Raw genomic sequence first — 25,885 nt, forward strand, 5'->3', positions numbered from 1 at the left:
ATTCTAAACCCACGTGCAATTGAAATTGGATATTTTTGTCTGGACAAAGTTTGGTCATTCTGTGGGAAAATGCATTTTCGCGATAGATGAATGTGGGTATAAAAACCCAACGCGGAATACAATTTTGTCACAGTCGCTGCAGTTTAGTGATTACTATCTCGTACTCTATAAGTGAATAAATTAAGTTTTGGTGGAAAATGAGTGGAAGCAATTTCGAAATGACGATGGAGATTCCGGCCGAGGAGGAGAAATTCGTGAAGTTTCTTCAGAAAGTTAAATCATTCAACAATCGTTTTAACTTTACGCAGCTCGAGTTGAGCTTTGAGCTGAGATGTTCTGTTAGGAACACCTGCAGGGATTCGGTAAACAAGGCTTTCAACGAAGTTATTGGAGTTATTCAACAGGAGGGAAGTCAGGGTGATAGAATAATCCTGGAGATATTTCTTGAGGGGAACTCGATCAACGAGCCCATATTTTTGGACCTCCGTCCTCTGGGTACTTTAACAGTGGAGACTATATTTTCTGCTCTGGAAAAGGTGCAGCAATGCACAACAGCTTTCAATGTAGCAGACGTCGTAGCTGTTAGAGCTTATATGTTTCATCAATTGGAAGGTAAGCAATTATGAATCATTTTGATTTTTTTTGCCCTACTTCCGTGCATCATTAACCATTACTATGACAGTAAAAAATAATTTTGTTTCTAATAAATTCTACAGGGCGGGGGAAACGTCATAATCCTGGAAGGATGACACTCTCGGAGATGAGGAGGTATAAGCAGAAAAGCATCATAGATATTTCTGGGACATCCAATTGCCTAACAACATCTATTTTTGTTGGTAAGTGTTTATTAATAAGTGCTCATGAAGAACGTAAAAAAACTATTTCGACGTATTAGACGTTACCCTATTGCTCTCAAAAAAGAAGTTCAAAAATTAGTTAAAAATGTAGGTGGGCCTGTTAGTGAAGAGGGTTCTTACGGGTTAGATTTTGTTAATAGATTTGATAAAAAATTCGGAGATCAATTTAGAATCATTATTTATGATGATGCCGGGAATTTTGAAAGTATAGCATATAAATCGCGGAGGACCAAGGAGAATCAGAACAACGTTATAAATTTATTCTATGATAAAGTAGAAAAGCATTATTTTTGCATTAAATCTGTTCAAGGATTTTTTGATTTCAAACATCAATGTAGTTATTGTGACACTTTATACAATAGGAGTCATATTTGCCCTGAAACGTGCAAGTATTGCACAAATACCCCCCCATGTCCCTCTGTAAGGGATATGATCCCATGTATTTCCTGCAATCGATCTTTCAGGGGTATTCTTTGCCTTCAGCATCATATTAACAATGGGGTATGTAACCGTATGAAAATGTGTGATCAGTGTTTTATAATGTATGATCCTACCACACCTCACGACTGCGATTCACGAACTTGTGATATATGTTATAAGACTTGCACACTCCCCCATTATTGTTATATGCAGGGGTATAAGAAGAAAGCTTCCAGAGAATATACTCTGATTTTCTATGATTTTGAGTCAGAGTTTGTAGATATTGGGAATGGATTTTCAAAACATGTTCCGAATCTCTGTATATCATACACAGTATGTCATCTGTGTAGTAATTCTTTAGATTCTAATTGCCCTAATTGTACCCCCGTGGAACATGTTTTTGAGAGCGATAGCAACAGATCAGCGGTGGAAAAATTTGTAGACTATGTACTTACCTTTAGGCCTATGCCCACTGTTGCTATCGCTCACAATGCCAAAGGCTATGATGCGCAGTTCATACTCGAAGAACTGTGTCAGAGGGAAGAGAAGATCGAACCTATTCTACAAGGTTGCAAAATATTGTATGCGAAAGTTAAGGGAGTAACATTTCTGGACTCTTTATCCTTTATTCCCTTCCCTCTGTCACAGTTCTCAAAGAGTTTTGGACTGCCTGAATGCGATAAGGGATATTATCCCTATAAATTCAATACCACGGAAAACCGCTCTTATATTGGAAGTTATCCCCCAATTGATATGTATCCAATTGAATCCATGTCCTCCCAGCAATATGCCGAGTTTTTAGAATGGTATGAGCAAGTCAAAGAACTCCCCTTTGACAACCGCAAAGAACTCATCCATTACTGCCGCCAAGATGTCAAAATTCTAGTGAAAGGATGCCTCAACTTTATACATTCCTTCATTGAAACTACATCCTTGAATCCCTTCTTGCAGGCTATCACCATAGCTGACGCTGTGATGAAAGCCTACAGGAAAAAATACCTTACTCCCAACACCCTTGCCATTACCCCCAAAAACAATTATAATTCCAATTTCCTTCAAATGCAGAGCAAAATTTCTCTGAAATGGCTCGTGTATATGAAGGAAACTTCCCATCCCAACATAAAGTATGAGGTCAAAATTCGCGGATCTCGATATATTGCTGATGGATATGATGAGGCCTCTAACACTGTGTATAGTTTTGAGGGATGTTTCTTCCATGGGCATACATGCTTTTTAAACAGAGGGCATGCATTCTCAAAGAAGCCCAATGACAACATGCAGAGTCGTTATGAGAGCACTCTAAAACGATTGGATCACATTCGTCAATTGGGGTATAATCTTGTTTCAATTTGGGAGTGTGAGTTCCGTCGGATGTTGGATTCAGACCCTGTGCTTGCAGAGAGACTGAACAATCACCCTGAAGTCGTAGATTCAGGATTTGATTTACGATCAGCGGTTTACGGGGGCCGAACTGAGGTTTTCCGTACATATTACAAATGTCGCCCCGGGGATAAAATTTATTACTATGACTTCACATCACTCTACCCGTGGGCGAACAAATATTCGAAGTATTTTGTCGGGCACCCAACAATTATCAAAGACATCCCAAGTCAGGAGGATGTATTGAAGCATGACGGTGTGGTGAAATGCACTATTCTCCCACCAAGAGGCCTCTACATCCCCTGTCTTCCCTTTAGGTGCAATAACCGACTCTTCTTTCCTCTTTGTCGAAAATGTGCGGAAGAACTCAATACTGATCGATGTCTCCATTCAAATGATGAAAGATCCCTCACCGGAATATGGTCCATTGATGAAGTCCGTCTCGCTGTTGATCATGGATACGTGATCACAAAATGCTTTGAAGTTTGGGCATATAAAACTTCTCAATACAATCGCGAGACGGGTGAACGTGGGCTTTTTGCCGATTACGTTGATAATTTTCTCAAAATTAAACAGGAAGCTAGTGGATGGCCCTCGGGAGTTGAATCTGATTCCGATAAAGATAATTATATCCGTGAATTCTTTGAAAATGAGGGGATACATCTTGATAAAGAAAACATCCGTGTTAACAAAAGTATGCGTTCACTTGCAAAAATAATGTTGAACAGTTTGTGGGGCAGATTCATAATGCGGGAGAATTTTACAAAAACTACAATTTGCAATTCTCCTGAGGAATTGAATGAACTTCTTTCTTCAGAAGCTATTGAAATTGTACAATTCTACCCCGCAAGCGACAACCAATTTATTGTTTCATGGAAGCACATTCATGATTCAGAGCCTCCATCGAAATACGTAAATATGGGTGTCGGAATCTGCACCACAACCAATGCAAGGATCAAGTTGTATTCCATCTTATCAAAGATAGGACATAATATCTTTTATTGTGACACGGATTCAGTCATCTACGTAGTACCTGCAGGGGAAGAGAATCCTCTTTCCACTGGTAAATTTTTGGGAGAGTTAACTGATGAATTGGCTGATTTCGGTGAGGGGGCCTTCATCGAAGAATTCGTGAGCACAGGGCCAAAAGCGTATGGCTTGAAAATCTATTCCCCGTCTACAAACTCTTACTCTTATAAAGTAGTATGCAAGGGTGTATCGCAGAACAGGGAGGTAGAAAAAGATATAAATTTTGAAAGTTTGAAATCCTTGGTCCTCTGCGACGATAAAGAAATTAAAGTAAGTTATCCAAACAAAATTCAGCGTCAAAAACATTTTAAAATAATATCTGGACCCTCTTCAAAAACAGCCCAATTCACTTTTATAAAAAGACGCTGCATCCACAATAATGACACTTTGCCATTTGGATTTTAGGTTTAGATTTAGAACCAGTCTTAGTTTTATTATTTTGTAAATAGATTAAATCGATTATGTTATATTTTTCTGTATGGTTATGTAGAATAAGTCATAGTCTTTTAAATCTTGATTAATAAATAATTTTATATGGAACTAAATATTTTTCAATTTCCACTGTATTGCAATGTTGATTTTTCTACTTTGAGCAGTTGAAGAAGTGAAGAAAAGACAGTAAGTATTTGAAAATATTTTTCTTTATTTATAAAATCATTAAAATTACAAATTTTCTTTATCCAATTTAGGGGATGTATATATTTTATCAATATAATAACTTTTCTCGGTAAATAATCTAAAGTAATTTATTGGTGAGCGATCTTCTACAGGAGGTGTAAATGAAGTAGCTTCAAGTTTATTTACTCCTGCTATTTTACATGTTTGTATATAATTCTCAAAATATTGTTGAATATAATTCTGAATTGAGTGATTATAAATCAAAGTAACATTTATGAAATACTTTAAATTCATGAGACAATCAAATTCTTTTTCGTTTAAGAGAATTGTATTTCTGTTTTGAGACAACATTATTGGTTTCATATTTTCAACTTGAATGAAATTAATTTCCAAATTTTCAAATCTTGAATTAATATATCCAGCATGCATGAGGTCTGTTTCTCCATTCTTCAGAACATCTCTGATATTTGCCTCGCTGAAACACAGCATATTCCATGACTTTTGGGTAAAATAAATACTGTCAGATCCAAGCCAGTAGTTTGTTGCAGAAATTTTCACAATCGGTGTAAATTCATGGATCCAGAATCCAACAGTGACAAAAGTAGTATTCAAGTCGTTTAGAAAGTACGTGTATCCATTTAGAATTGTCATCTCAGTCAGTACTTTAGGTTCTTTTTCCATAAATGGTCCAATGTCCATGGAAGCTGGCTCTATAGTTGAATTCTGATTTGAAGTTCCTTCTTCTACATGTCCACATTTTTTATTTGGAGATTGTTTCGGTGGAATCTTTTTTTCATTTTGCTTTTTATCAACTTTTTTATTCTTTTTCTTCTCCACAATTTTTTCCATTTTGGATAGTGTATTATCCATTACTGCACTCTTTGAATTCAAGTAACAAACTGACAAAAATTCTTATTTGATTTTATTGATATTTGTATATTAGAAAACGTCCATAGGAATCTAAAATTTAAACTGGTTTATTATCTCTATGTAGATAAATCGCAATCCAATGTTTACCGTGATGATATATAATATAATAACGATTATTATAGAAGGAAATTTGACATGATTGGGAAGTCTGTCAATAGGATAAACTCCAGCAAAAAAAATCTTGTATTGTCGTTACCAAACAATTTGGCCCAAATTTGTAGGGCATTCATGATCAAATAATTCATTTGTAAGATTTTCAAAATATTGTGAAATTTCAATTATCAATTTAATTGCATCCCACACACAAAACATTTTTTTCAGTGTTGCTTGCTTCCTCCTTCTCAAGGAATCAAGTTCTTGCGCGCAGCGATAGCCCATATGGTAACGAGCGCGAAAAGATCTCATATTGCATTTGCATTTTTTCACACTTGGGCACTGCATAGAGGAAAAGATTATGAGAAAAATCACCTAAAATTTCATTTACTGATAGCGAAAAAACCACACCACATTTTTTCTATCACGTGCGGATAAAGTGCACAGCACAGTCACCTGGGCATTGTATAGGGAGAAAAAATTACTTGAGAAAGAATCCATCCAAAGTAATTTCAGTTAATTCAAATATTCAAAATGGCTATCTAAACGTGCAATCTCAAAAGTTCACAGTTCAAAGAGTTTAACATGGTCGTCTAGAGTTTACAGTTTAAAAACCCTATATGGCCGCCAAAACGGTTAACATTCAAACGACAGTACTCTGCTGGGACAACCAATAAAAATATCTCTTAACAACAGGACTGTGCTGGGACAGCCAATAAAAATGTCTCGTAACAACAGGACTGTGCTGGGACAGCCAATAAAAATGTCTCGTAACAACAGGACTGTGCTGGGACAGCCAATAAAAATCATTCTTACAACAGTACTCTGCTGGGACAACCAATAAAATTACCCAAAACACAGAAAGTAGGATGGGGGAGGGGGGGAGGGGGAACGGGCAGAGGGGGGGGGGGGGGAGGGGAGGGGATCGACCTGAACGTAGCCCATCGACCAGCATTACACTCCTGTGACGTCACAAAACAGTACTCTGCTGGGTCACACAGGTGACATCAGAACAGGACTGTGCTGGCACCTTACTACTTAAGACTATATTTGAAATAAAAGACTAAATTTGACTTAATGAGGCACCTCATGGTCTTAGTCCTGTAATTGTCATGGAATAGAAATCTCTTGCTCTTGGTTGAGATCTATTGATCATATTTACCTCCACCACAGATCCAATTTCATCCCAACTGTCCTGATATATTTCTCTCCCTTAGAATGTGTTTAGGAGCAGATTTTCTTCTCACTGCCTGTTTGTTGGTTCTTGGTGGTGCCGGAAAGAAAAATCCCATCGTGCCCATCGTTTTTGATCAATTCGATGCACAAACATTACTTTGCACCAAGAAAAACTGACTGAACAGAAAAGCGAAGAAGAAGAAGACTGCTACGCACATGGTAAGGATTTTGTCCAATTTTTGTCGAAAAAATCTCGAAAGTTTCTGTCGAGATTTTTTCTACAGAAAAATTTCGAAAATCTGTCCAGTTTTTGTCCAATTGGGAAATATTTGGACAGAAATTTTTCCAATCGCTTGGAAAATTATCTGTCCAATATCTGTCGACACTGTGTCGACGAAATTTGGGCAGCTTTCCAAACGGAAAGAAAATGTTGATTGGGACCCTTGGCGCAATCCAACACCCACCTGAAAATCTTCCGACTTGGATCCGTTTACACGAACACAGCTACTACAGTCTCTGTATAATGACTGAATAGCTCCTACCAATTCTTCATCCAGTCCGTACTCGTGCAGTACATCCCAAAGTTGTTCTCTCGGTACTCGGTCATATGCTTTTTCCAAATCTATGGAACAAGCATAGAGTGGAATTGCATACTCCCAAGCCTTTTCGACAATCATCCTCAGGGTAAAAAGCTGATCCGTGATGCTTCCACCAGGCCTGAACCCGCATTGTTCCTCACCCAGTCTGGGTTCGACTATTTCTCGGCATCTTCTCTCAAGGACTTTGGCATACGCTTTGCCAGGCAAACTCAGAAGGGAAATTCCCCTATAATTGGAGCAATCTTTCTTGTTTCCCTTCTTGAATATGGGTATAATGACCCCAACTTGCCAGTCCTTTGGTGCTCTCCCACTTTGCCAAGCCACCTTAATGACACGCGTGAGCCAATTAACACCCACTATACCCATGAGTTTTAGCATTTCGGGACGTATGTCGTCAATTCCTGCAGCTTTTCCATCCTTCAATTTACTAATTGCATACAGGACTTCACTCTCTGAAGGACTACTTTCTTCCCTGCCTTTACTTGTGGGTACGTCAACATCAGTGCCTTGCTGAGGATTGAGCAATTCTGAAAAGTATTCTTTCCAACGATTTAAGACCTCTTCCTCTTTGGTCAGAAGATTCCCTTCCTTGGATGTTACTCCTTGGATGGAATTGCTCTTCTTCCCTCGGAGTCTTCGGACTGTTTGCCAGGAAGTTTTGTTTGCCATCTTGTAGTCGAGCTCCAGCTTTTCACCAAACTTCTTCCACGCCTCCTCTCTAGCGGCTTTAACTGCGAGCTTTCCAGCCATTCGCGCTTCAACGCAACGACCACGAGACTCAGAATCCTTACCCTGCATGTACAACTTATAAGCCTTCTTTTTCTCTGAAACGGCTTCTTTTACTCTCGGTGTTCCCCACCAAGATGACCGTTTCACGTTGTTCGTCACATTAACGCGCTTAACGCCACAAGCTTCTGTAGCCGAGGCCAAAATGGCTGATTGGAAGCAGGCCCATTTAGCCTGTACGTCAGAAGGAGACTGTGGAATTTGTTCAAATCTTTCCTGTATGCCCTTCACAAATTTCTCTTCAACGTCCTTCTTCTTAAGGCTCTCCCATCTAATGCATTTCAGCACTTTATTCTTACCCTTAGGTAGAGCGGGGGGGTCTTCGTCAAGGATAATTTTTGCAAAGAGCAGGTGGTGATCAGTTGACAGTTCAGCACTGTTAAAAACTCGAACGTCTTGGACAATTGTTCTATCAACACCGGGAACAAGGACAAAGTCAATTATTGACTTATGTCCTCGTTTTGTGTCTTCCTAGGTGTATTTATGAATCTCCTTGTGCTGGAAAAAGATATTCATGATCGAATAACTTTTGATTGCACAGAAATCCAGCAACATTTTACCGTTCGTGTTCTCACTCTTATCCTCGTTCTTCCCAATCACACCCTTCCATGTCTCAGAGTCAACACCAACATGGGTCAACATGGGTCAACACCAACCAACAACTCCAAAGAACACAACTGAATCCGCTTCAGAAGTTGACTTATTCAGGACTTCCTCCACTTCATCTAGGAAAGCTGGGTACTCTGACGGTGCGTTCGGTGCGTACACCTGCAATACCGCCAGGGAAGATCTCTGAAGTTTGATCTTGATACCCATCACTCTCCCACTGTGTGTCCAGACATCACAAACCCTGTCTAACAGCCGGGAGCCTGTGAGTATCCCCACACACGCCTGTGCAGACATTTCTGGTGCCACTCCGGACAGGAAAAGTTGCCACCCTTCCTTAAGATCCACAGTTCCAATACCTCTTTGCTTAGTGGACGAAACACCAATTATATCTAATTGGAATCTTTTTGCTTCGCTCTTAAGCTCCTGGTGCTTCCCTGTGAGTGAAAAGATATTCCATGTAGCCATTTTCAAGTGCCGTTGCCGTCGTGGTAGGTCTGCCAAACCTGATGTCACTCCAGAGCCTCTTCCGTTACTCTGGTGCCCTCCGACCCCGGGACCAGCGGTTGAAACAACAGCTTGTCCATTGTCTCGCGTGGGTCGTTTCCGGTGCAGTTCGTCCGTCATCCGAGGCTTTTTGTTGTGTTTTTTTTGCTGACAGGTTACTGTGACAACAGGGTGCAAACCTGAGATCACAGGCCTCCTTACCCAGGAGACACGGGTTTTGGGGTGGTCCGCGGTTTAGTATCCACTAAGGACTTCTCGTAGACGCAAAGATGCCGATACGTGCCTATAGCTATTTCCAAACAAACTATAGCCAGTTCTAAAACCAGCTACAGCCATTCCCTATCCGCCACCTGGGACGCGCCCGATGGGTACCCCAACCACACGGGGGCATTGTCGTATTGTTACAAAATTCCTCTACTGGTGGCGAGATGTTCAATGTTTAAAAGAATACACAAACAGCATAGGATCTCCAATTTAAAATGGCTCTCCTAAAAAGTTGTCATTTTGAGATAGAATAATATGGAATAGAAGCGTCGATACTAGTGAATTACACTATTATTTTGTGGTATTAGATAGATTCTATAAAAAATACATTTTTTGCTAAGGTCTTAGATATTTGCCAATAATACAAGATTTTGCGGAATATTAACAAGCACCATTACTTCTTTCATGCTGTACAAATGCTGTACACCTATGATTCTTTCACAATCTAATAATATATTTTTTTTAATTGCCGCACTTATAATTCGAAAATTGAAAGCTTGTTTTTTAATTCCCTAACAGTGTGTGTAATGCATGTTTGCATGTTTTTTTTTTTCAGGGGACTAATAAAAATATTTTCGGTCACGTGAGAGAAATTTATAATTTTTATAGAACCTTGGGTGAGTTGAGCAACAGTATCCTCACTAACGACCTTGAAAGCTTCCCATGTTGTCGTGAAATTGCTGATGTTGGAAATTTTTCACGATCTTCGGAAGAAATTCAGAATGTCCAACATGAATTTCAAAGGAAATTTTTGAAATTTGATGAAATACGACTGATTTCTGAACAATTTCCCGATTTTCCGGAAAAATCTCAGAAGTGGACGAAGAGCAGGCTGCAACCTTGAAGAAATTATTATCTGTATTTCCAACTACATACAGATGTGAATCAGCTTTCTCAACTATGGGAATGACAAAATCAAAATTTCAAACAAGGCTTTTGCAAAAAAAGATTAAAATCCAACATGCGGCTTGCTATTGCAGAATCGGAGAAAAGGCTCGCTGATAAAAGGAGTGATAGAGAGTCACAAGAATTCATAAGAAACGTTCTGCAGGATGAAGTTAAACTGCTTGATGATGAATTTGAGTACATGGCCAATGACGATGACCTTGAAGAAGTTGAATATTTGGACCATGAATTTCAACTTGCTTTTAATGAAGATCTGGAAAATATAAATATGGACGATGAATTCCAAATTGGTGAAGAGACAGCGAATCAAATTGATTGGTTGTGGCCGGATCATGAAATCGAACCCACAAACAATGACGATGAACAGGAAGAGATGGTTCAAGCTTTCATAGACACTGAGGAACAGGATGAAATGAAAGCGAAGGAGTGAAGTTTTTTTTCCAATAAACGTGGTTTTTCCCGTGAGGGTTTCCACGTAAAATCGTGTTTTTTTTTTATTTTTATTGCCTAATTTCGGGTATATACTGAGTTCGGTTACCTACTATTACAGACTTCATTCATAAAAATACGAGGAGGAATACAGTCTAGCTCTCTATTGTAGCATTACCATAAAAAATTCCACTATTTAACTTTAAAATAGATATGGATCCTATTTGTATGTGTCTTTCCTTCAGGTGTCTTGACAGCAGCCCCCCTCCCATGCGTCCGCCGCCGTCTCAGCGTTGCCGACCAGCCTCCAAAGCCAAACGGCGGAAATGCTTCTTCTCAGTCTGTGTAATCTTTTGTCGTCATAGACGATCTTTTGTTGTAAATGGCTTTTACTGGACATAGGAAGGAGGGAAACCACCAGATAAGACACATGGGGGATACGACAACGAGGCTAAAAATTAGCACGTGTTGATGCCGTAGTGATAAAAAGAAATGTGTATAAATTAAAAGAGAAAAAAGAAAAAGCTTTAAAATATGAAGTTACATGAATTATACACGTTAAGGGACAAAGTGGAGGGCAAGACACCCCATCCCGAAGGACGACCCAGAAACCGCGGTATGGCCGGAGACCAAAATTACACATACTATACTGAAAGCCGGATACACGGTGCCAACCCGACCTTCTTTACAATATTGGGGAGAGAGAAGGCTGAAGGCCCGAGAGAGACCCCAGAGTAGGCGGGGCTCGCAAAGCACTCCAGAAGTACTCAAACAAAAGCAGATTATAGGCCTCCATGCTTTCTTATTTAACTGCGTAAAAAGACCGCACCTCAGGCTGGTACACTCCTATCAAGATGAAGTGTCCAGTCCTCCGCAACAACAAAACAAAGTTATATGAACTAGTGAGATCGTTCAGCGAAATAATTCTCCCAGAGATTAATGCACAATCCAGACAGGAACGCACCCATTGACATATCTGGTAGTCTGAGGGGGTTGGGTAGGGCATTAAAGAGGGTGGGTGCCATGTAGGAAAAACTTCTTTTGAAAAGTTCACTTCTTGGACGCGGAACCCTCAACTATTTTCCCTCAACAATTCCCTGTCACATTTATATCGAATAGTTGTGCTACTGTTGCAAAACAGGAAAAGTGCCAAAATGCTTAACTTTTAGAACGCACTTTTCCTGATTTGATACCTTTACTCTTCCTCTTCCTATTATTTATATTAAATTTATTGTTATTTTTATTCAAAAATTGTCGCGACATTGTAAAATCTTCGCGACATATTGTAATTTGGTTGAGTTTTACTCAATAAACCGCGAAAACTTCACCACGTCTTTTCATTTCGCTTCAGTGGTGCCGTGACCATGAATAGCACAAAGTGTCACATGTGTGAATATTCCATGAATCGCACTAGCTTTAATTTACGCGGAAAAAAAGTGCTAGTCAAAGAAGTGAAAGTGAAGAGCTAATCTTGCTCTGGTGAAGTGAAATCCGCTGAACCCTCCTGCAAGGCCGATTTATGAGTCGCAGAACCATCCTGTGCAGCCAATTTAGAAGCCGCTGATCCCTTCAAGAAAAGCAGTCTACAACAACGGTCACCACCGACGCCTTCTACAGCCCAAACCCACCTATCGCTTGGAGTGACTCCTCTGCTGAAAGAGGTCGAGAAGCTGCCTGTAGTCATCAATTCATCTGAATCTGACGAAGAAATCCCTGTGTTCAACGAGGAAACACCAACACTCAGAGAAAAGCACGCGTGATTGAAATCAACCAACAGGCGTAATTCCGTGATATTTTGAAAAGTATTAAATATGAACTCGTTTGTATTAAATATTAACACGTCCGTGAAACTAAATAAATAAATCACACCTGCGATAAATACAAACACGGCATGATTATATTTATCAAAATCTTACATATATTGCCGTAAAATGTTAATCTCGGGCGTGATAAATGGGAACACGCCGTGTTACTATTTAACAAATCTCTATATTGCCCCAAAATGTCAATCACGGGCGTGATAAATAGGAACACGCCGTGTTACTATTTAACAAATCTCTATATTGTCCCAAAATGTTAATCACGGGTGTGATAAATGGTAACACGTCGTGTTACTATTTAACAAATTTCTATATTACCCCCAAAATGTCAATCACGAGCGTGATAAATAGGAACACGCCGTGTTATTATTTAACAAATCTCTATATTACCCCCAAAATGTCAATCACGGGCGTGATAAATGGTAACACGCGGTGTTATTATTTAACAAATCTCTATATTGCCCCAAAATGCCAATCACGGGCGTAATAAATGGTAACACGCCGTGTTATTATTTAACAAATCTCTATATTACCCCCAAAATGTAAATCACGAGCGTGATAAATAGGAACACGCCGTGTTACTATTTAACAAATCTCTATATTGTCCCAAAATGTTAATCACGGGTGTGATAAATGGTAACACGTCGTGTTACTATTTAACAAATTTCTATATTACCCCCAAAATGTCAATCACGGGCGTGATAAATAGGAACACGCCGTGTTATTATTTAACAAATCTCTATATTACCCCCAAAATGTCAATCACGGGCGTGATAAATGGTAACACGCGGTGTTATTATTTAACAAATCTCTATATTGCCCCAAAATGCCAATCACGGGCGTAATAAATGGTAACACGCCGTGTTATTATTTAACAAATCTCTATATTACCCCCAAAATGTAAATCACGAGCGTGATAAATAGGAACACGCCGTGTTACTATTTAACAAATTTCTATATTGTCCCAAAATGTTAATCACGGGTGTGATAAATGGTAACACGTCGTGTTACTATTTAACAAATTTCTATATTACCCCCAAAATGTCAATCACGGGCGTGATAAATAGGAACACGCCGTGTTATTATTTAACAAATCTCTATATTACCCCCAAAATGTCAATCACGGGCGTGATAAATGGTAACACGCGGTGTTATTATTTAACAAATCTCTACACTGCCCCAAAATGCCAATCACGGGCGTGATAAATGGTAACACGCCGTGTTATTATTTAACAAATCTCTATATTACCCCCAAAATGTAAATCACGAGCGTGATAAATAGGAACACGCCGTGTTACTATTTAACAAATCTCTATATTTCTCATAAAATGTCAATCACGGGCGTGATAAATGGTAACACGCCGTGTTACTATTTAACAAATCTCCATATTGCCTTAAAATGTAAATCACGAGCGTGATAATTGGTAACACGACGTGTTACTATTAAAGAAATTTCTATATTGACCTAAAATGTCAATCACGGGCGTGATAAATGGTAACACGCCGTGTTACTATTTAATACGATGTGTTACTATTTAACAAATCTCTATATTGTCTCAAAATGTAAATCACGGGCGTGATAAATGGGAACACGCCGTGTTACTATTCAACAAATCTCCATATTGTCCCAAAATGTTAATCACGGGTGTGATAAATGGTAACACGTCGTGTTACTATTTAACAAATTTCTATATTACCCCCAAAATGTCAATCACGGGCGTGATAAATAGGAACACGCCGTGTTATTATTTAACAAATCTCCGTATTGCCCTAAAATGTCGATCACGGGCGTGATAAATAGGAACACGCCGTGTTATTATTTAACAAATCTCTATATTACCCCCAAAATGCCAATCACGGGCGTGATAAATGGTAACACGCCGTGTTACTATTTAACAAATCTCTATATTGCCCCAAAATGTCAATCACGGACGTGATAAATAGGAACACGCCGTGTTATTATTTAACAAATTTCTATATTGTCCCAAAATCTTAATCATGGGTGTGATAAATGGGAAAACGTCGTGTTACTATTTAACAAATTTCTATATTACCCCCAAAATGTAAATCACTGGCGTAATACTTGGTATCACGCCATGTTACTATTTAACAAATCTCTATATTGCCCCAAAATGCCAATCACGAGCGTGATAAATAGGAACACGCCATGTTACTATTTAACAAATCTCCGTATTGCCCTAAAATATCAATCACGGGCGTGATAAATAGGAACACGCCGTGTTACTATTTAATAAATCTCTATATTGCCCCAAAATGTAAATCACGGGCGTGATAATTGGTAACACACCGTGTTACTATTTAACAAATCTCTATATTGCCCCCAAAATGTCAATCACAGGCGTGATAAATGGTAACACGCCGGGTTCCTATTTAACAAATCTCCGTATTGCCCTAAAATGTCAATCACAGGCGTGATAAATGAGAATATGCCGTGGTTATATTTAACAAATTTCTAAATTTCCCCAAAATATTAATCACGGGCGGAATAATTTGGAGCACGCTGTGGTTCTATTAGATGAAGTTCTTAACAATCTCACCTACAATAATCCTACCAAAATTTCATGTCCTCCAATCGAGCTCAAACTTTGCCAGAATGTGTTTTGCCACTTCCTGATCATGAATATATGAATGGTTAAGTTATATTCCCGGCCGGCCGGCTGCTCTTTGGAGCTTAATAGCTCCTAAACTAAAAAAGATATCGACTTGCGGTTTCCGGCAAAGGTTATATATCGGCTAAATATTGCAACTTGGTGCATTAACCCCACACACCACACCCCTACTTAAGACATTTTGAATACCCCCTTTTTCGTTTTATCAATGGCTCTGCCGCTTTGACATCGATCGGGCTTAAATTTTAGGATGGTATAGCTGGGTACTAGAGCTTTCGATCAATACCAAACTTAAGGTCCCATGACACCCTAACCAGAGCTATAAGGTTTCAAAAAAAATCTTAAAATGGCTATTACTCCGGTCCTAATTGTCAGAATTTAAGAAGTGAGGGAGTTTTTGAAAGCTCTCATAAAATGCTAGTTCTCCTTCTTACATCACAAGTTCATAAAACCACCGCTAGGGGCACTATTATTAAAAAGAAATATTTTCAATTTTCTCAGTTAAATAACTCAAAATTTCCTTTGTGCATCGGGCTGAAGTTTTAGTGTGTTGTGGCCGCAGATCATCTGTCAAAAAAGAACTTAAGTCGATCGATGACCCCTGACCTGAGATATAAGGGGTCAAAGTTTGGAAATTTACCGGCCTATATCTCCAATTCCAATAAACATTTTGACCTAAATTTTGGGATTTGGTTTCTCCTCGATGAACACTTTCAGATGGAAGTTCAAAAAGACATCACAGGTGGCGCTGTAATAGCGTCAAAATTCATCAGAATTCAAACATATTTTTATGAAAAACGCTATTGTGTAAGTTAATCAAATTTTAGAGTTTTGTAGTGTAGGCCATTAAGTTTGCAAAAAGTTTCATGGGTTTGCTCTGGTTAAAATAGAACCGGAGATATTCACGAAATTCAAAACATCATATTCTCAGTTATACTTGACCGATTTTGACGAGTGATAGCGCAAATTAAAGATTTCGCAAAGCGGTACAACTTTCTAGAACACTTGAACTTCGTGGGACCAACATCAGGGGCGCCACAATCGAATTAACAATTTTCATAACATAAAACCTCAATTATCTCGACACCTGCTTAAACGATCTTGATGATTACTGTGACATAATTGTAGAGGACTTTTATGTCTATATTTCGTCCATACATCATTTTTCGATCAGATAATGGGATCTATCAGATTTTGCCGTTTAAGTGTGAAAAAATTGATTTTTCCCATAATAACGCTTTGAAACCACTCAGATGCCAATTCGACTGCCTCTACTCGACCAAGACACTTAAAATAGGGTTTTAAATGGAAAGTCTCACAAAATACAACAATTCTTTGATATAGTTGAAGTTCATCAAATGAACACTTGAGGCGCTCTGGTCGAAAAAACGAGTTCAGAAACAAACAACCTCGATTCTGTCGAAAATTTTTCTAGTCAGTGGTATTTTCGCTAATCACAGCTGATTGATTGAAAACATTTATTGTTTTTTCCTTGTGAAAAAGTATTTTAAATCCAAAGGTTTAATTGAAAGTGAAGTGAAATCATTCCCCTACAAGGTGAGTAAATCGGTCTTCATGAAATAATATTTAATAAAGAAATTAGGGTAAGGGCTCATAATTTTGTCCAGTCTGCATGTCGATGTTCCAAGTTTGAAGTGCGATATTTTCAATACAATTGGATTTTTTTGTTACTCTCTTTTCAGAAGGGTTGTTTAGAAACTTGGCAAGCTATTTATCGTCTTATTTTTACTAAAATTAGTTTTGATACGTCTAGAAATGAATTGATATGCAGAGGTGAATTATTTGACTCTTATTTTGGACAACTTTGTTAATAATATTTGGACAACTTATCTGCAAATTTGGATAGCTAATCCGCCTCAAGAGGATGCCTTTCACTCCTCATTTCATGAACCAATCTTACCAAATCCTCTTCCTGTTCATGTAAGGGAAACGTAGAATGTCCCAAGAAGCCCGGAAACTTTCCATATCATTCATAAAAGTGAGTTGACTTCGGTACTCCAAGCGCGTGCGGATTCGCTCATTCCCTGGCCTTTCCGGGAGCCTTTCAAGGGATTTCTCGATACATTTCCTTCGTAGAGATGATGCTCCTTTGTTTCTCCAGGAATTTGTCCAACCTAGTCATCACTCAGAACTCACTTAACCATGAAAAAAACACGATCAAAAAGAAGGAGCAAACTGAAGTTTGCACCATAATTGACAGTGTTGACAGTACCAAATTTCGACAGATACACTGAAGAGAAAAAAAAGTAGTTCATGAAATAAAAACAAAGTGATTTTTCCGGCTTTTAGAGGAAAATTATCAACAAATTTCATCCTCGGGGCCACAGTGAATCATGTATTGACTCCCAGACACCAAATAGGACTTGTGCTGTAGTGAAATATCGCGTTTTATTAAATTTGTGGCTCAGTCAGTGCAAAATACCCAGGTGTCAATTGGCAAAAATTTCAGCTTTTTTTTTGGTACCAATTTTTATTGCGAATTTTCAAGTGAATGTGGGTAGGATGTCCCTTCCCCAGTGTCTCAGGGGGCAGTTTAGTGTCTTCCCCGGAGACACCTTTTAAAAAAGAAAATGTTCTTTAGCGACTATTTACCAGGAGGGAAGGAATATCAGAAAAATCGTGGCCAGAATCTGAGCCTTGGAAGCTGGACAGGATGAGCCAAGTTGTGAAGCAGACATCCCAGGATTTGCTTTAGCATTAGAGGTATTTATTTTTCTGTATCATTTTGTTAGTGTTTAATTAATTGAATTATTTTCTTCTCTTTCCAGATGACTGACTGCGCTGGAGCCATGGATCTGGACAGGATGAGAAAAAGCTGAGAAGCATGTATATCCCGGGATTTGTTGCAGAACTAGAGGTATTTTTTTATTGTATCGTTTATTTAAGTGTTGAATTAATTGATTGTTTTCTTCTCTTTCCAGGCGACTGACCACAATGGCGTCCTTGTAAGCTAAATAGGACGACTCAAGCCATGAAGCAGACATCCTGGGATTTGGTGCAGGACTAATGCAGGACTATTCGACTAGTGTCGTGAATGCTGGATAGGATTCTATCTTTCTCTTAATTTATTCTTTTAATATAAATTATCTGAAAAATTTGGTATTTTTTTTATTTACCTTTTTCTGGACCGTGAGATATCCCAGCAAGGCAATTTCGTTCCTCTTCACTTTTTTCAAAAGTTTGGGCGTTTTGGTCTTTAGTGAGAAATTTATGGTGAAAATAGTTTTTTTCTTATCAAAATAATTCAGTTTGTTATGCATTTTAGATGTTTCCGGATGAATCACAAAAAAGTAAGTATCTAAATTTGGATTATTAACATATCAAAAAAAAAAGTTTTGATTAAAAAAGTCCTTACTTTATTCACTTCCTGTAGAATTATGGAATGAAATATTTTGTTTGAAAGATCTAATATCTAATAAAATAACATAGATTAAAATTGTTTGAAAATTTTAATAAATTAGAACAGGCTCTATTTTTCAGACTTAAGACTGAAAAAATGCTTCTTCGGAAGAAATATTTTTAAAAAGCGTCGCAAGATTTAGCTACATGCTTACAATAATTCTACTCCTTTTAGATTTGGATGTCCTTATATTTAATGATTATCCTCTAAAACTATTTTTTCAAAAATTCTGAATAGCTCAAAAAATTGTTTCCTTTCGTACCTCTAAAATCTTGAAAGAGTTAAAATAATGTCTGTTTGCTCAATGAAGTTTATTTTTATCAATAGAAAATTAAATTTGAATTAGCTGAGATTTGGGAGTAAAGAATCTCGTCGAATAAACTATTCTCGGCAGCAGAAACTGATTAAATTAAAAAAAAACTGCATGACCATAAATAGAGATAAAATGACTAAATAGATTTAGGCATTTTATTTAATAAAAAAAAACAAGAAATTAAATTACAAAATTTTCGTAAATAATTAAAATCAAATGACTACTTTAACAAAATGGCCAGATGATAATGGTTATTAAATAAAAAAAGACTCAAGCGTGTCCCGAATTCAACTCTTTCGCGTCACACTTTTATTCAGCAGATGAATTCATGTAAAATTGAGTTTTTCTAATGCTTTATGATCAAATATAATAGTTCAGAGAGGAAATAAAATTTCCATTGCGTGAAAACTCGTAAATACTCCGGGTCATATATGACCCGGAAAATTTTACACGCTTTTCTGGAAATTTGAGAGTAGTATATTATATCAAAATATGCAATATACAATCTTTTGGTATTCTATTTTGTGTTTCTAAAGAACTTTTTGCTGAAAAAAAAATTAATATAAAAAATTTTGGAAAAGAAAAGTTATTTCACAAAGTTCGAAATTCGTGATTTTTGATCTCAAATATTTTCTTTTCCTGAATATCTGGAGTCTTGAGAAAATTAGCCAAGAATCTTACATCCTTCTATTATGATTGTTGAGAATTTTGGCTCACCTAAAGTAAACAATAATTTCCTTCAATTAGCTCTGGCTCCTGCACACAAGGGGAATATCACCAAGTCTCTCAATTACCTAAAGTAAATGACAATTTCTCCTGTTAGCCAATTCCCTGTTCTTATGGAATAGATTCCCTGATCTCTGAATTACCTGGAAAATATGCGAAATAATTGGAATAATTCCTCAATCCGGGAGAACGGATCAACGATTTGAAACTGCTGCTTTTTTCTTCCACTAATGCTATATTTAAACACTCCTCTTTCAAGACTACACTCACAAATTTTAATTTTTTCTTGCCACTGCCCTAGAAACGTGCTTCCTCATGGATTTTTATCACAAAGACTCTTTCCGGAACTAACTCCAACGGTAAACAACCACCATTGCTAAAACTTTTTCACTGGCCACTTTTGCAGGCATGCAAGCCTACATGAAATACTATCATGAATTGCTCAATAAGCTTCAAATTTAAAAGTGATAACGTTCAATTGTAAACATTCTCCCCCTATTTCATGAGGCGTTTCCAAAGTGGGCTTACAAACTTCAATTTTGTTTACAAACTTTATAAATTTTTGTTTTCTTTAAATTAAACTAATAAAGTGAATCCTCCACCTAAATTCAATTTTGGTTTTTCTTTTATTTTAATTACTTCAAATCTGATTTCAGTTACGTTAAATTATTGCTTTTCTTCGATTAAAAGTTTCACTAACTTCGTAATAGGTCGTTTCAAGGATTTGCCATTCACTCTTACCACCACCACCCTAACTTTCTGATCCCTTCCTGGTAGTACACTTTCGACAAGGCCCATAGGCCACTCAACATTTGCTGCAGACTCCGACTTTAGCAATACTACATCTCCTATGGCAATGTTGGGGCTCTCTTGGTTCCATAAATGGCGTTGTTGTAACGAATGTAAGTACTCGACTTTCCAACGTCGCACAAAATCATTCCTCAGTTTGGTGCAAAGTTGCCAACGCCTCAAAGTGTCTATTTGTTCAGGATCATCTGGTCCGATTGGCAATTGGGTTGGAGCATGGCCAATCAAAAAATCTCCAGGGGTAAGACATTTGTAGTCTCCTGGATGATCAGTCACTGCCACCAGTGGCCTGCTGTTTAACACTGCCTCAATCTGTATCACAACAGTATTTAGTTCCTCATACGTCAATATTGCTCGCCCTACCACTCGCACGAAATGATGCTTAAAACTTCTCACTGCGGCTTCCCATAATCCGCCTTGGTGGGGAGCTAGAGGAGGGTTGAACAGCCATTGAATGTGAAGACTTGATGACAAATCAGACAATTCTTGCTGAGTGGCATGTTCTTTCAGAAGCTGATAGAGTTCTTTCGATGCCCCCACAAAATTGGTGCCATTGTCGCTGTGCATGTGTGATGGCATGCCACGTCTCGCAATAAACCTTCGAAATGCACTGATAAAAGCCTTCGTTGAAAGCGAGGTGAGAACTTCCAAATGAACAGCTTTTGTGCACATGCATATGAATATGCAAACATAGGCTTTTTCTTGGGCAGATCCTCTTGGGGCTCTTTTGATTAAAACATGGCCAGTCAAGTCAACTCCTGTGTGCAAAAAGGGTCTAGTGAGAGTAACTCTGTACTCTGGAAGAGATCCCATCAGTTGTTCTGACATCTTCGGTTTCGCTCGAATACAAACTACACATTTGTGCACTACCCTTCGAACCAAACTTCTCCCCTTGACAGGCCAGAATCTTCTTCGAATTGATGAAAGAGTTTCCTGAGGTCCAGAGTGAAGGAGTCTCACATGCTCTGCTTCAGCAATCCACTCGGCCAGTTTCCCGTGAGGGAGAATGATTTGGAATTTGGCATCATAATTCTCATGAGCGGAATCAATTCTTCCCCCAACTCGCAAAATGCCATCAATGTCCACAAAAGGGTAAAGTGTTCGCAGGTATCTATCAACCTTGTTTCTGCGATTCGACTGGATTTTCTCTAAGGTTGTCTTCAAATGGTTCTCTTGTTCCCACTTGATCAGGAATTTTTCAGCCACTTGTAATTCTGTCACCGTCAGAAATGGAAAAGACTCATCTGCATTTGCAGAACTTCTTGTGACTCTTCTTCGTGGTTGCTTGAACTTGGTTGCTGCTCTGGAAACCCATGCAACAACTCTGGTGGCTTTGATGAATGAACTGCAATGCTCTATGAGATGATTATAGATGGCATTTGGATCAGTCCTAGAATCAAGCACTGCAGTACAAACTGAAGGCGCAGGCTGTTCTTCTGGAGAAAATTCTGGAGGCCATTGACTACTATCTTCCTGCAGCCAACTAGGACCATGCCACCAGAGAGAGTTCGATATAAGATTCAAGACTTTGCATCCCCTGGAAAGCACATCAGCTGGATTTTGCTTCGTTGGCACATGCCTCCATTGTGAAGGTGTGGAAAATGAGCGAATTTTCATGACACGATTTCGAACAAAAACGTCTCGATGAGCTTTGGAGTGAATCTGGTAGAGAACAACTTTGGCATCTGTCCAGTAATATCTCTCCTGTATGCCCAACGACTCACCTACGGCAGACATCAGTTGTACGGCTAACTCAGCACCACTGAGTTCAGCTTTTGGAATGGTAAGTGATTGTGCATGATCATCCTTTGAACTAATGGGATTCAACCTCGATTTTGCACTCACTAAACCAGAACAACGCCTATGGTTACTGTCTTCATATATCAAGTACACTGCTGCTCCATATGCGAGATTGCTTGCATCGGAAAACGCGTGAAGCTCCTTCTTCACTGGATTTTCTACCGCACAAATCCATCTAGGAATGCATAAGTCGTCAACATTTTTCAAATCTCCCACGAAAGCTTTCCATTGTCTATCCAGACATTCCGGAACCTCATCATCCCATTCAAGCCCTTTTCTCCACAAAACTTGCATAATCACTTTGGCTGACGTCACTACTGGGGCAATCAGACCACATGGGTCAAAAATCCGAGCTATCTTTGAGAGTATGTTTCTCTTAGTGACAGGAGTGGACTGTAAATCTTCTGCTACTCGGAACTTGAATTCATCTTCCCGTGGATTCCAAATGATACCCAGCGTTTTTGACTCTTCATCCAGTATAAGGTCAGAATCATCTGCATTGTGATCATTGTTCGCAAGAATTTGTGGACGGTTGCTTCTGAATTTGGATAATTCCATTCCAGCAGTTCTCAAGATGCCAGTCAGTTGTTCTTTGACTGTTAAAGCCTCCTGAACCGTTGACACTGAAACCAAGCAGTCATCAACATAAAAGTTGTGACGCAAAACTGACGCGGCAAGGGGGTACGTTTGACTCTCATCTTCAGCTATCTTATTCAACACCCGGGTGGCCAAAAATGGGGATGCAGCCACTCCGAAGCACACCCTCGTGAACCGATAATAAATTACCTCACTGCCTTCCCTCCACAAAAATCGGTGGTAGTCTTTATGAGGAGAATGTAATGCAACCTGGAGGTACATCTGTTTTATATCACATGTAAGTGTTATCTCATTCAGGCGGAATCTCCACAGAATGGAAATCAGAGTAGGTTGCACTACAGGGCAAGCTTTAATGCAGTCATTGAAACTTAATCCAGTCTTTGTCCTAGAACTTGCATTGAATACAATTCGAGTTTTTGTAGAAACTGCATTCTCCTTGACCACAGCGTGATGAGGAAGGTAATAGGAAGGATTTGACAACTCAGTCAGCGGAACCCTTTCAATGATGCCTTGTGACAAGTACTCTTTAAATATGGTATCATATTCTGCAAAGAGTCTTGGATGCCTTGGCAATCTGGACAAGAGATAGTTTAACTGACGAGTGGCAATCAATTTATTATCAGAGAGATCTTCAATATTTGGTTTCAGGGGAATTTGAACAACATATCGACCCTCTGAATTTTTATGAGTAGTCAAACGAAACTGCTCCTCAACTTCGCGATGTTCAGATTCAATAATTGTCTCCTTAGGGATCTCCTCAATCTCCCAAAATCGTTTAATTGTCCGGTCAATGCTGGCGAGAGTGGTTATGTAACAAGCTCCAGTGGGCCCCCTCTCTTCGGGACATGGTCCTACAACCAACCATCCGAACACGCTTGACTGAAGAATGGGCATTCCCTCACCTAATTCCTGGCGTTCATTCAAGAAATATTGCCAAACATGGGCACCGCCAATGAGGAGATCAATTTTTTGACTGACATGCCAAGAGGGATCGGCCAATTTAAGATTTGGGGGTAAGGGAATTTGTGATAAGTCCACCTCCCAGTTAGGCTGATCTCCCACAACTTTGGGCATGACAATACAATCAAGTGACTCAGTTATGAACTCGAGACCCCTCTGGTATCGCATTTTTATTTCAACTTCATGCTGACTGGCCTGAGATATGGATCCAACCCCATCTACCACAAGATTACTTCGTCTTGGCTTCAAACTTAAACATTGGCACATGCGTGACGTTATAATATTAATTTGGGAGGCGGGATCGAGTACTACTCGGCACTTCAGTGAAATATTGTCAGGACCCAAGAGAGAAACGATCGCAGTTGCAAACAAAACCTTAGTCTTCACTCCCCCATCAGCTCCAGAAATACTTAGGGAAGTACCGGTGGAAGAGGAATTTCTTGGCAATACAAGAGGTAAGGGATTTGTGGTACTCTCTTGCTGAGTGGTAATGGCAACTGACTGAGACCTTGATTTTTCATTTGAAAAAGCAATATGCAAAAGGTGATTATGTTTTTGCGAGCATTCTTTGCACGCCTGATAGTTACATGAATCAATTGAATGAGAATCTATCAAACAATTTAAGCAAAGCTTAAGGCTCTTAACAACTTCTACCCTATCTTTGTGAGGCAAACCCAAAAACTTCCTACACTTATAAAGCCTATGAGGATTCTTTTTGCAATACTGACAATTTTCTTTTTTATTGCTTACAACACAAGTGAACGCCTTATTTGACTTACTGCGCGATTGTTGTTGTTGATTAGGCACGGTAGGTGGGCACGACTCGAGCTGACGGCATCTCTTGTTGAGGAAGTCATCGAAATCTTTCCACGTCGGAACACCATCTGGCTGCTTTTCACTCCAAGCTTCTTGTGTCTGGGAGTCAAGGTGCTTCAAGGTCAGGTGGATTAACCAAGGATCCCTTTCGTTGACATTTAAAGCATCAATTGCCTCCAAGCACTGCGTTGTTGATGCCTGAAGCTGTCTCAGAGCTACTGCATCAGGTTTGGTGATCTGTGGTTGCTTCAAGAATCTCTCAAAATGTGAAGTGATGATCATCATCTTGTCCTCATAGCGCTTTACCAGTCTTTCCCAAGCGATGTCGAAATTTGAGTCCGTTATCTCAAGGTTTTTGAAAAGCCCATACGCATCTCCGCTGGTAGACGTGAGTAAGTAGTGCATTTTTTGTGATTTGGACAAGGTCCTGTCATTTCCCACACTGGATATGAAGAGATTTTTAAATGAGTGCCAATCAGCGTAGGATCCACTGAACATGGGGAGCTTTATGGGCTCCAATTTGGCTCTACGCTCTGCTGTGGAATTGTGTCTGGCACCATCTTCTTCTCTGTTGGTAATTGAGTCACTTCTGGATATCTCCAACATTCTTTGAAACTCCTCCCTTTGCGCAGATAAAATTTCTTTGAGCTTTACCTCCTCACTAATTCTTTGCTGCCTTTGCTCCTTCATCTGTTGAGTCATCAATGAAACAAGAGAAGCAATGCTGGCATTGCCTGATTCACCAAGTTCCCCACTGATATTCAAGCCTGTAGACTCTGAAGATTTTGAGGTTAATTTTGCCAAAAGTGTACTGATGGTCATTTCAACCTCAAGGCATTCATCTAGAAAGGCTGATAATTCATCCTGTTCTTTCGTCTTAGTCTCCGGTGGGGCTTCATTGATTATCTCAGACTGTAAAGCTTGAAATTTCTTTTCAATGCGCTCAAGAGTGTCTCTGGTGGCCAGCAGCTCGACCTCAGCTCCCTGTTCATTCAACTTCCCAGGAGTTATATGGTATTTCTCGATGACATTCTTCACAATCGTGAGCTGTCCCTTGTAGTTACGTTTGCTGTATCCTTTGTTTGGCATGGTGCTGGTCCCGAAGATCAATCTGCCTTCTATACGAAGAAGGACCAAGTGTTGAGAATTTTGGCTCACCTAAAGTAAACAATAATTTCCTTCAATTAGCTCTGGCTCCTGCACACAAGGGGAATATCACCAAGTCTCTCAATTACCTAAAGTAAATGACAATTTCTCCTGTTAGCCAATTCCCTGTTCTTATGGAATAGATTCCCTGATCTCTGAATTACCTGGAAAATATGCGAAATAATTGGAATAATTCCTCAATCCGGCTCGAAGGACCAAGTGTTGAGAATTTTGGCTCACCTAAAGTAA

The 25,885-nt window shown here is 39.0% G+C and overlaps 3 protein-coding genes across 3 annotated transcripts; 1 reads left to right on the forward strand and 2 right to left on the reverse strand.

The window, feature by feature from the left end:
* The first annotated feature begins 218 nt into the window (after positions 1-218).
* LOC129808459 (uncharacterized) lies at positions 219-6,171 on the forward strand. Its single transcript, XM_055858238.1, has 4 exons — positions 219-612; positions 717-836; positions 1,720-3,808; positions 6,024-6,171. The coding sequence occupies exons 1-4, from the start codon at positions 219-221 to the stop codon at positions 6,169-6,171; spliced, it is 2,751 nt and encodes a 916-aa protein (XP_055714213.1).
* Positions 6,172-6,414: 243 nt separating this feature from the next.
* On the reverse strand, positions 6,415-9,121 carry LOC129808460 (uncharacterized). Its single transcript, XM_055858239.1, has 3 exons — positions 8,549-9,121; positions 7,243-8,359; positions 6,415-6,539 (listed from the first exon to the last, which is right to left on the reverse strand). The coding sequence occupies exons 1-3, from the start codon at positions 9,119-9,121 to the stop codon at positions 6,415-6,417; spliced, it is 1,815 nt and encodes a 604-aa protein (XP_055714214.1).
* Positions 9,122-20,176: 11,055 nt separating this feature from the next.
* On the reverse strand, positions 20,177-25,579 carry LOC129808461 (uncharacterized). Its single transcript, XM_055858241.1, has 2 exons — positions 24,454-25,579; positions 20,177-24,282 (listed from the first exon to the last, which is right to left on the reverse strand). Exons 1-2 carry the CDS (start codon positions 25,577-25,579, stop codon positions 20,177-20,179), a joined length of 5,232 nt encoding a protein of 1,743 aa, XP_055714216.1.
* Positions 25,580-25,885: the final 306 nt, after the last annotated feature.

Source organism: Phlebotomus papatasi, chromosome 4, assembly GCF_024763615.1.
Source record: "Phlebotomus papatasi isolate M1 chromosome 4, Ppap_2.1, whole genome shotgun sequence".
NCBI classification, from domain to species: Eukaryota; Metazoa; Arthropoda; class Insecta; order Diptera; family Psychodidae; genus Phlebotomus; species Phlebotomus papatasi.

Bases quoted from the DNA above. Each gene is read 5' to 3' on its own strand.
- LOC129808459 (XM_055858238.1), top strand. From the start codon at position 219: ATGACGATGGAGATTCCGGCCGAGGAGGAGAAATTCGTGAAGTTTCTT. The intron at 613-716 runs GTAAGCAATTAT...TAAATTCTACAG, and splicing joins TATGTTTCATCAATTGGAAG to GGCGGGGGAAACGTCATAAT. The intron at 3,809-6,023 runs GTATGGCTTGAA...TCTTAACAACAG, and splicing joins GTGAGCACAGGGCCAAAAGC to GACTGTGCTGGGACAGCCAA.
- LOC129808460 (XM_055858239.1), bottom strand. From the start codon at position 9,121: ATGACGGACGAACTGCACCGGAAACGACCCACGCGAGACAATGGACAA. The intron at 8,360-8,548 runs GTTGGTTGGTGT...AAATACACCTAG, and splicing joins CAGTTGTGTTCTTTGGAGTT to GAAGACACAAAACGAGGACA. The intron at 6,540-7,242 runs GTGAGGAACAAT...ACACATTCTAAG, and splicing joins AATAGTCGAACCCAGACTGG to GGAGAGAAATATATCAGGAC.
- LOC129808461 (XM_055858241.1), bottom strand. From the start codon at position 25,579: ATGCCAAACAAAGGATACAGCAAACGTAACTACAAGGGACAGCTCACG. The intron at 24,283-24,453 runs GTAAGTCAAATA...ATTGTTTGATAG, and splicing joins TCAACAACAACAATCGCGCA to ATTCTCATTCAATTGATTCA.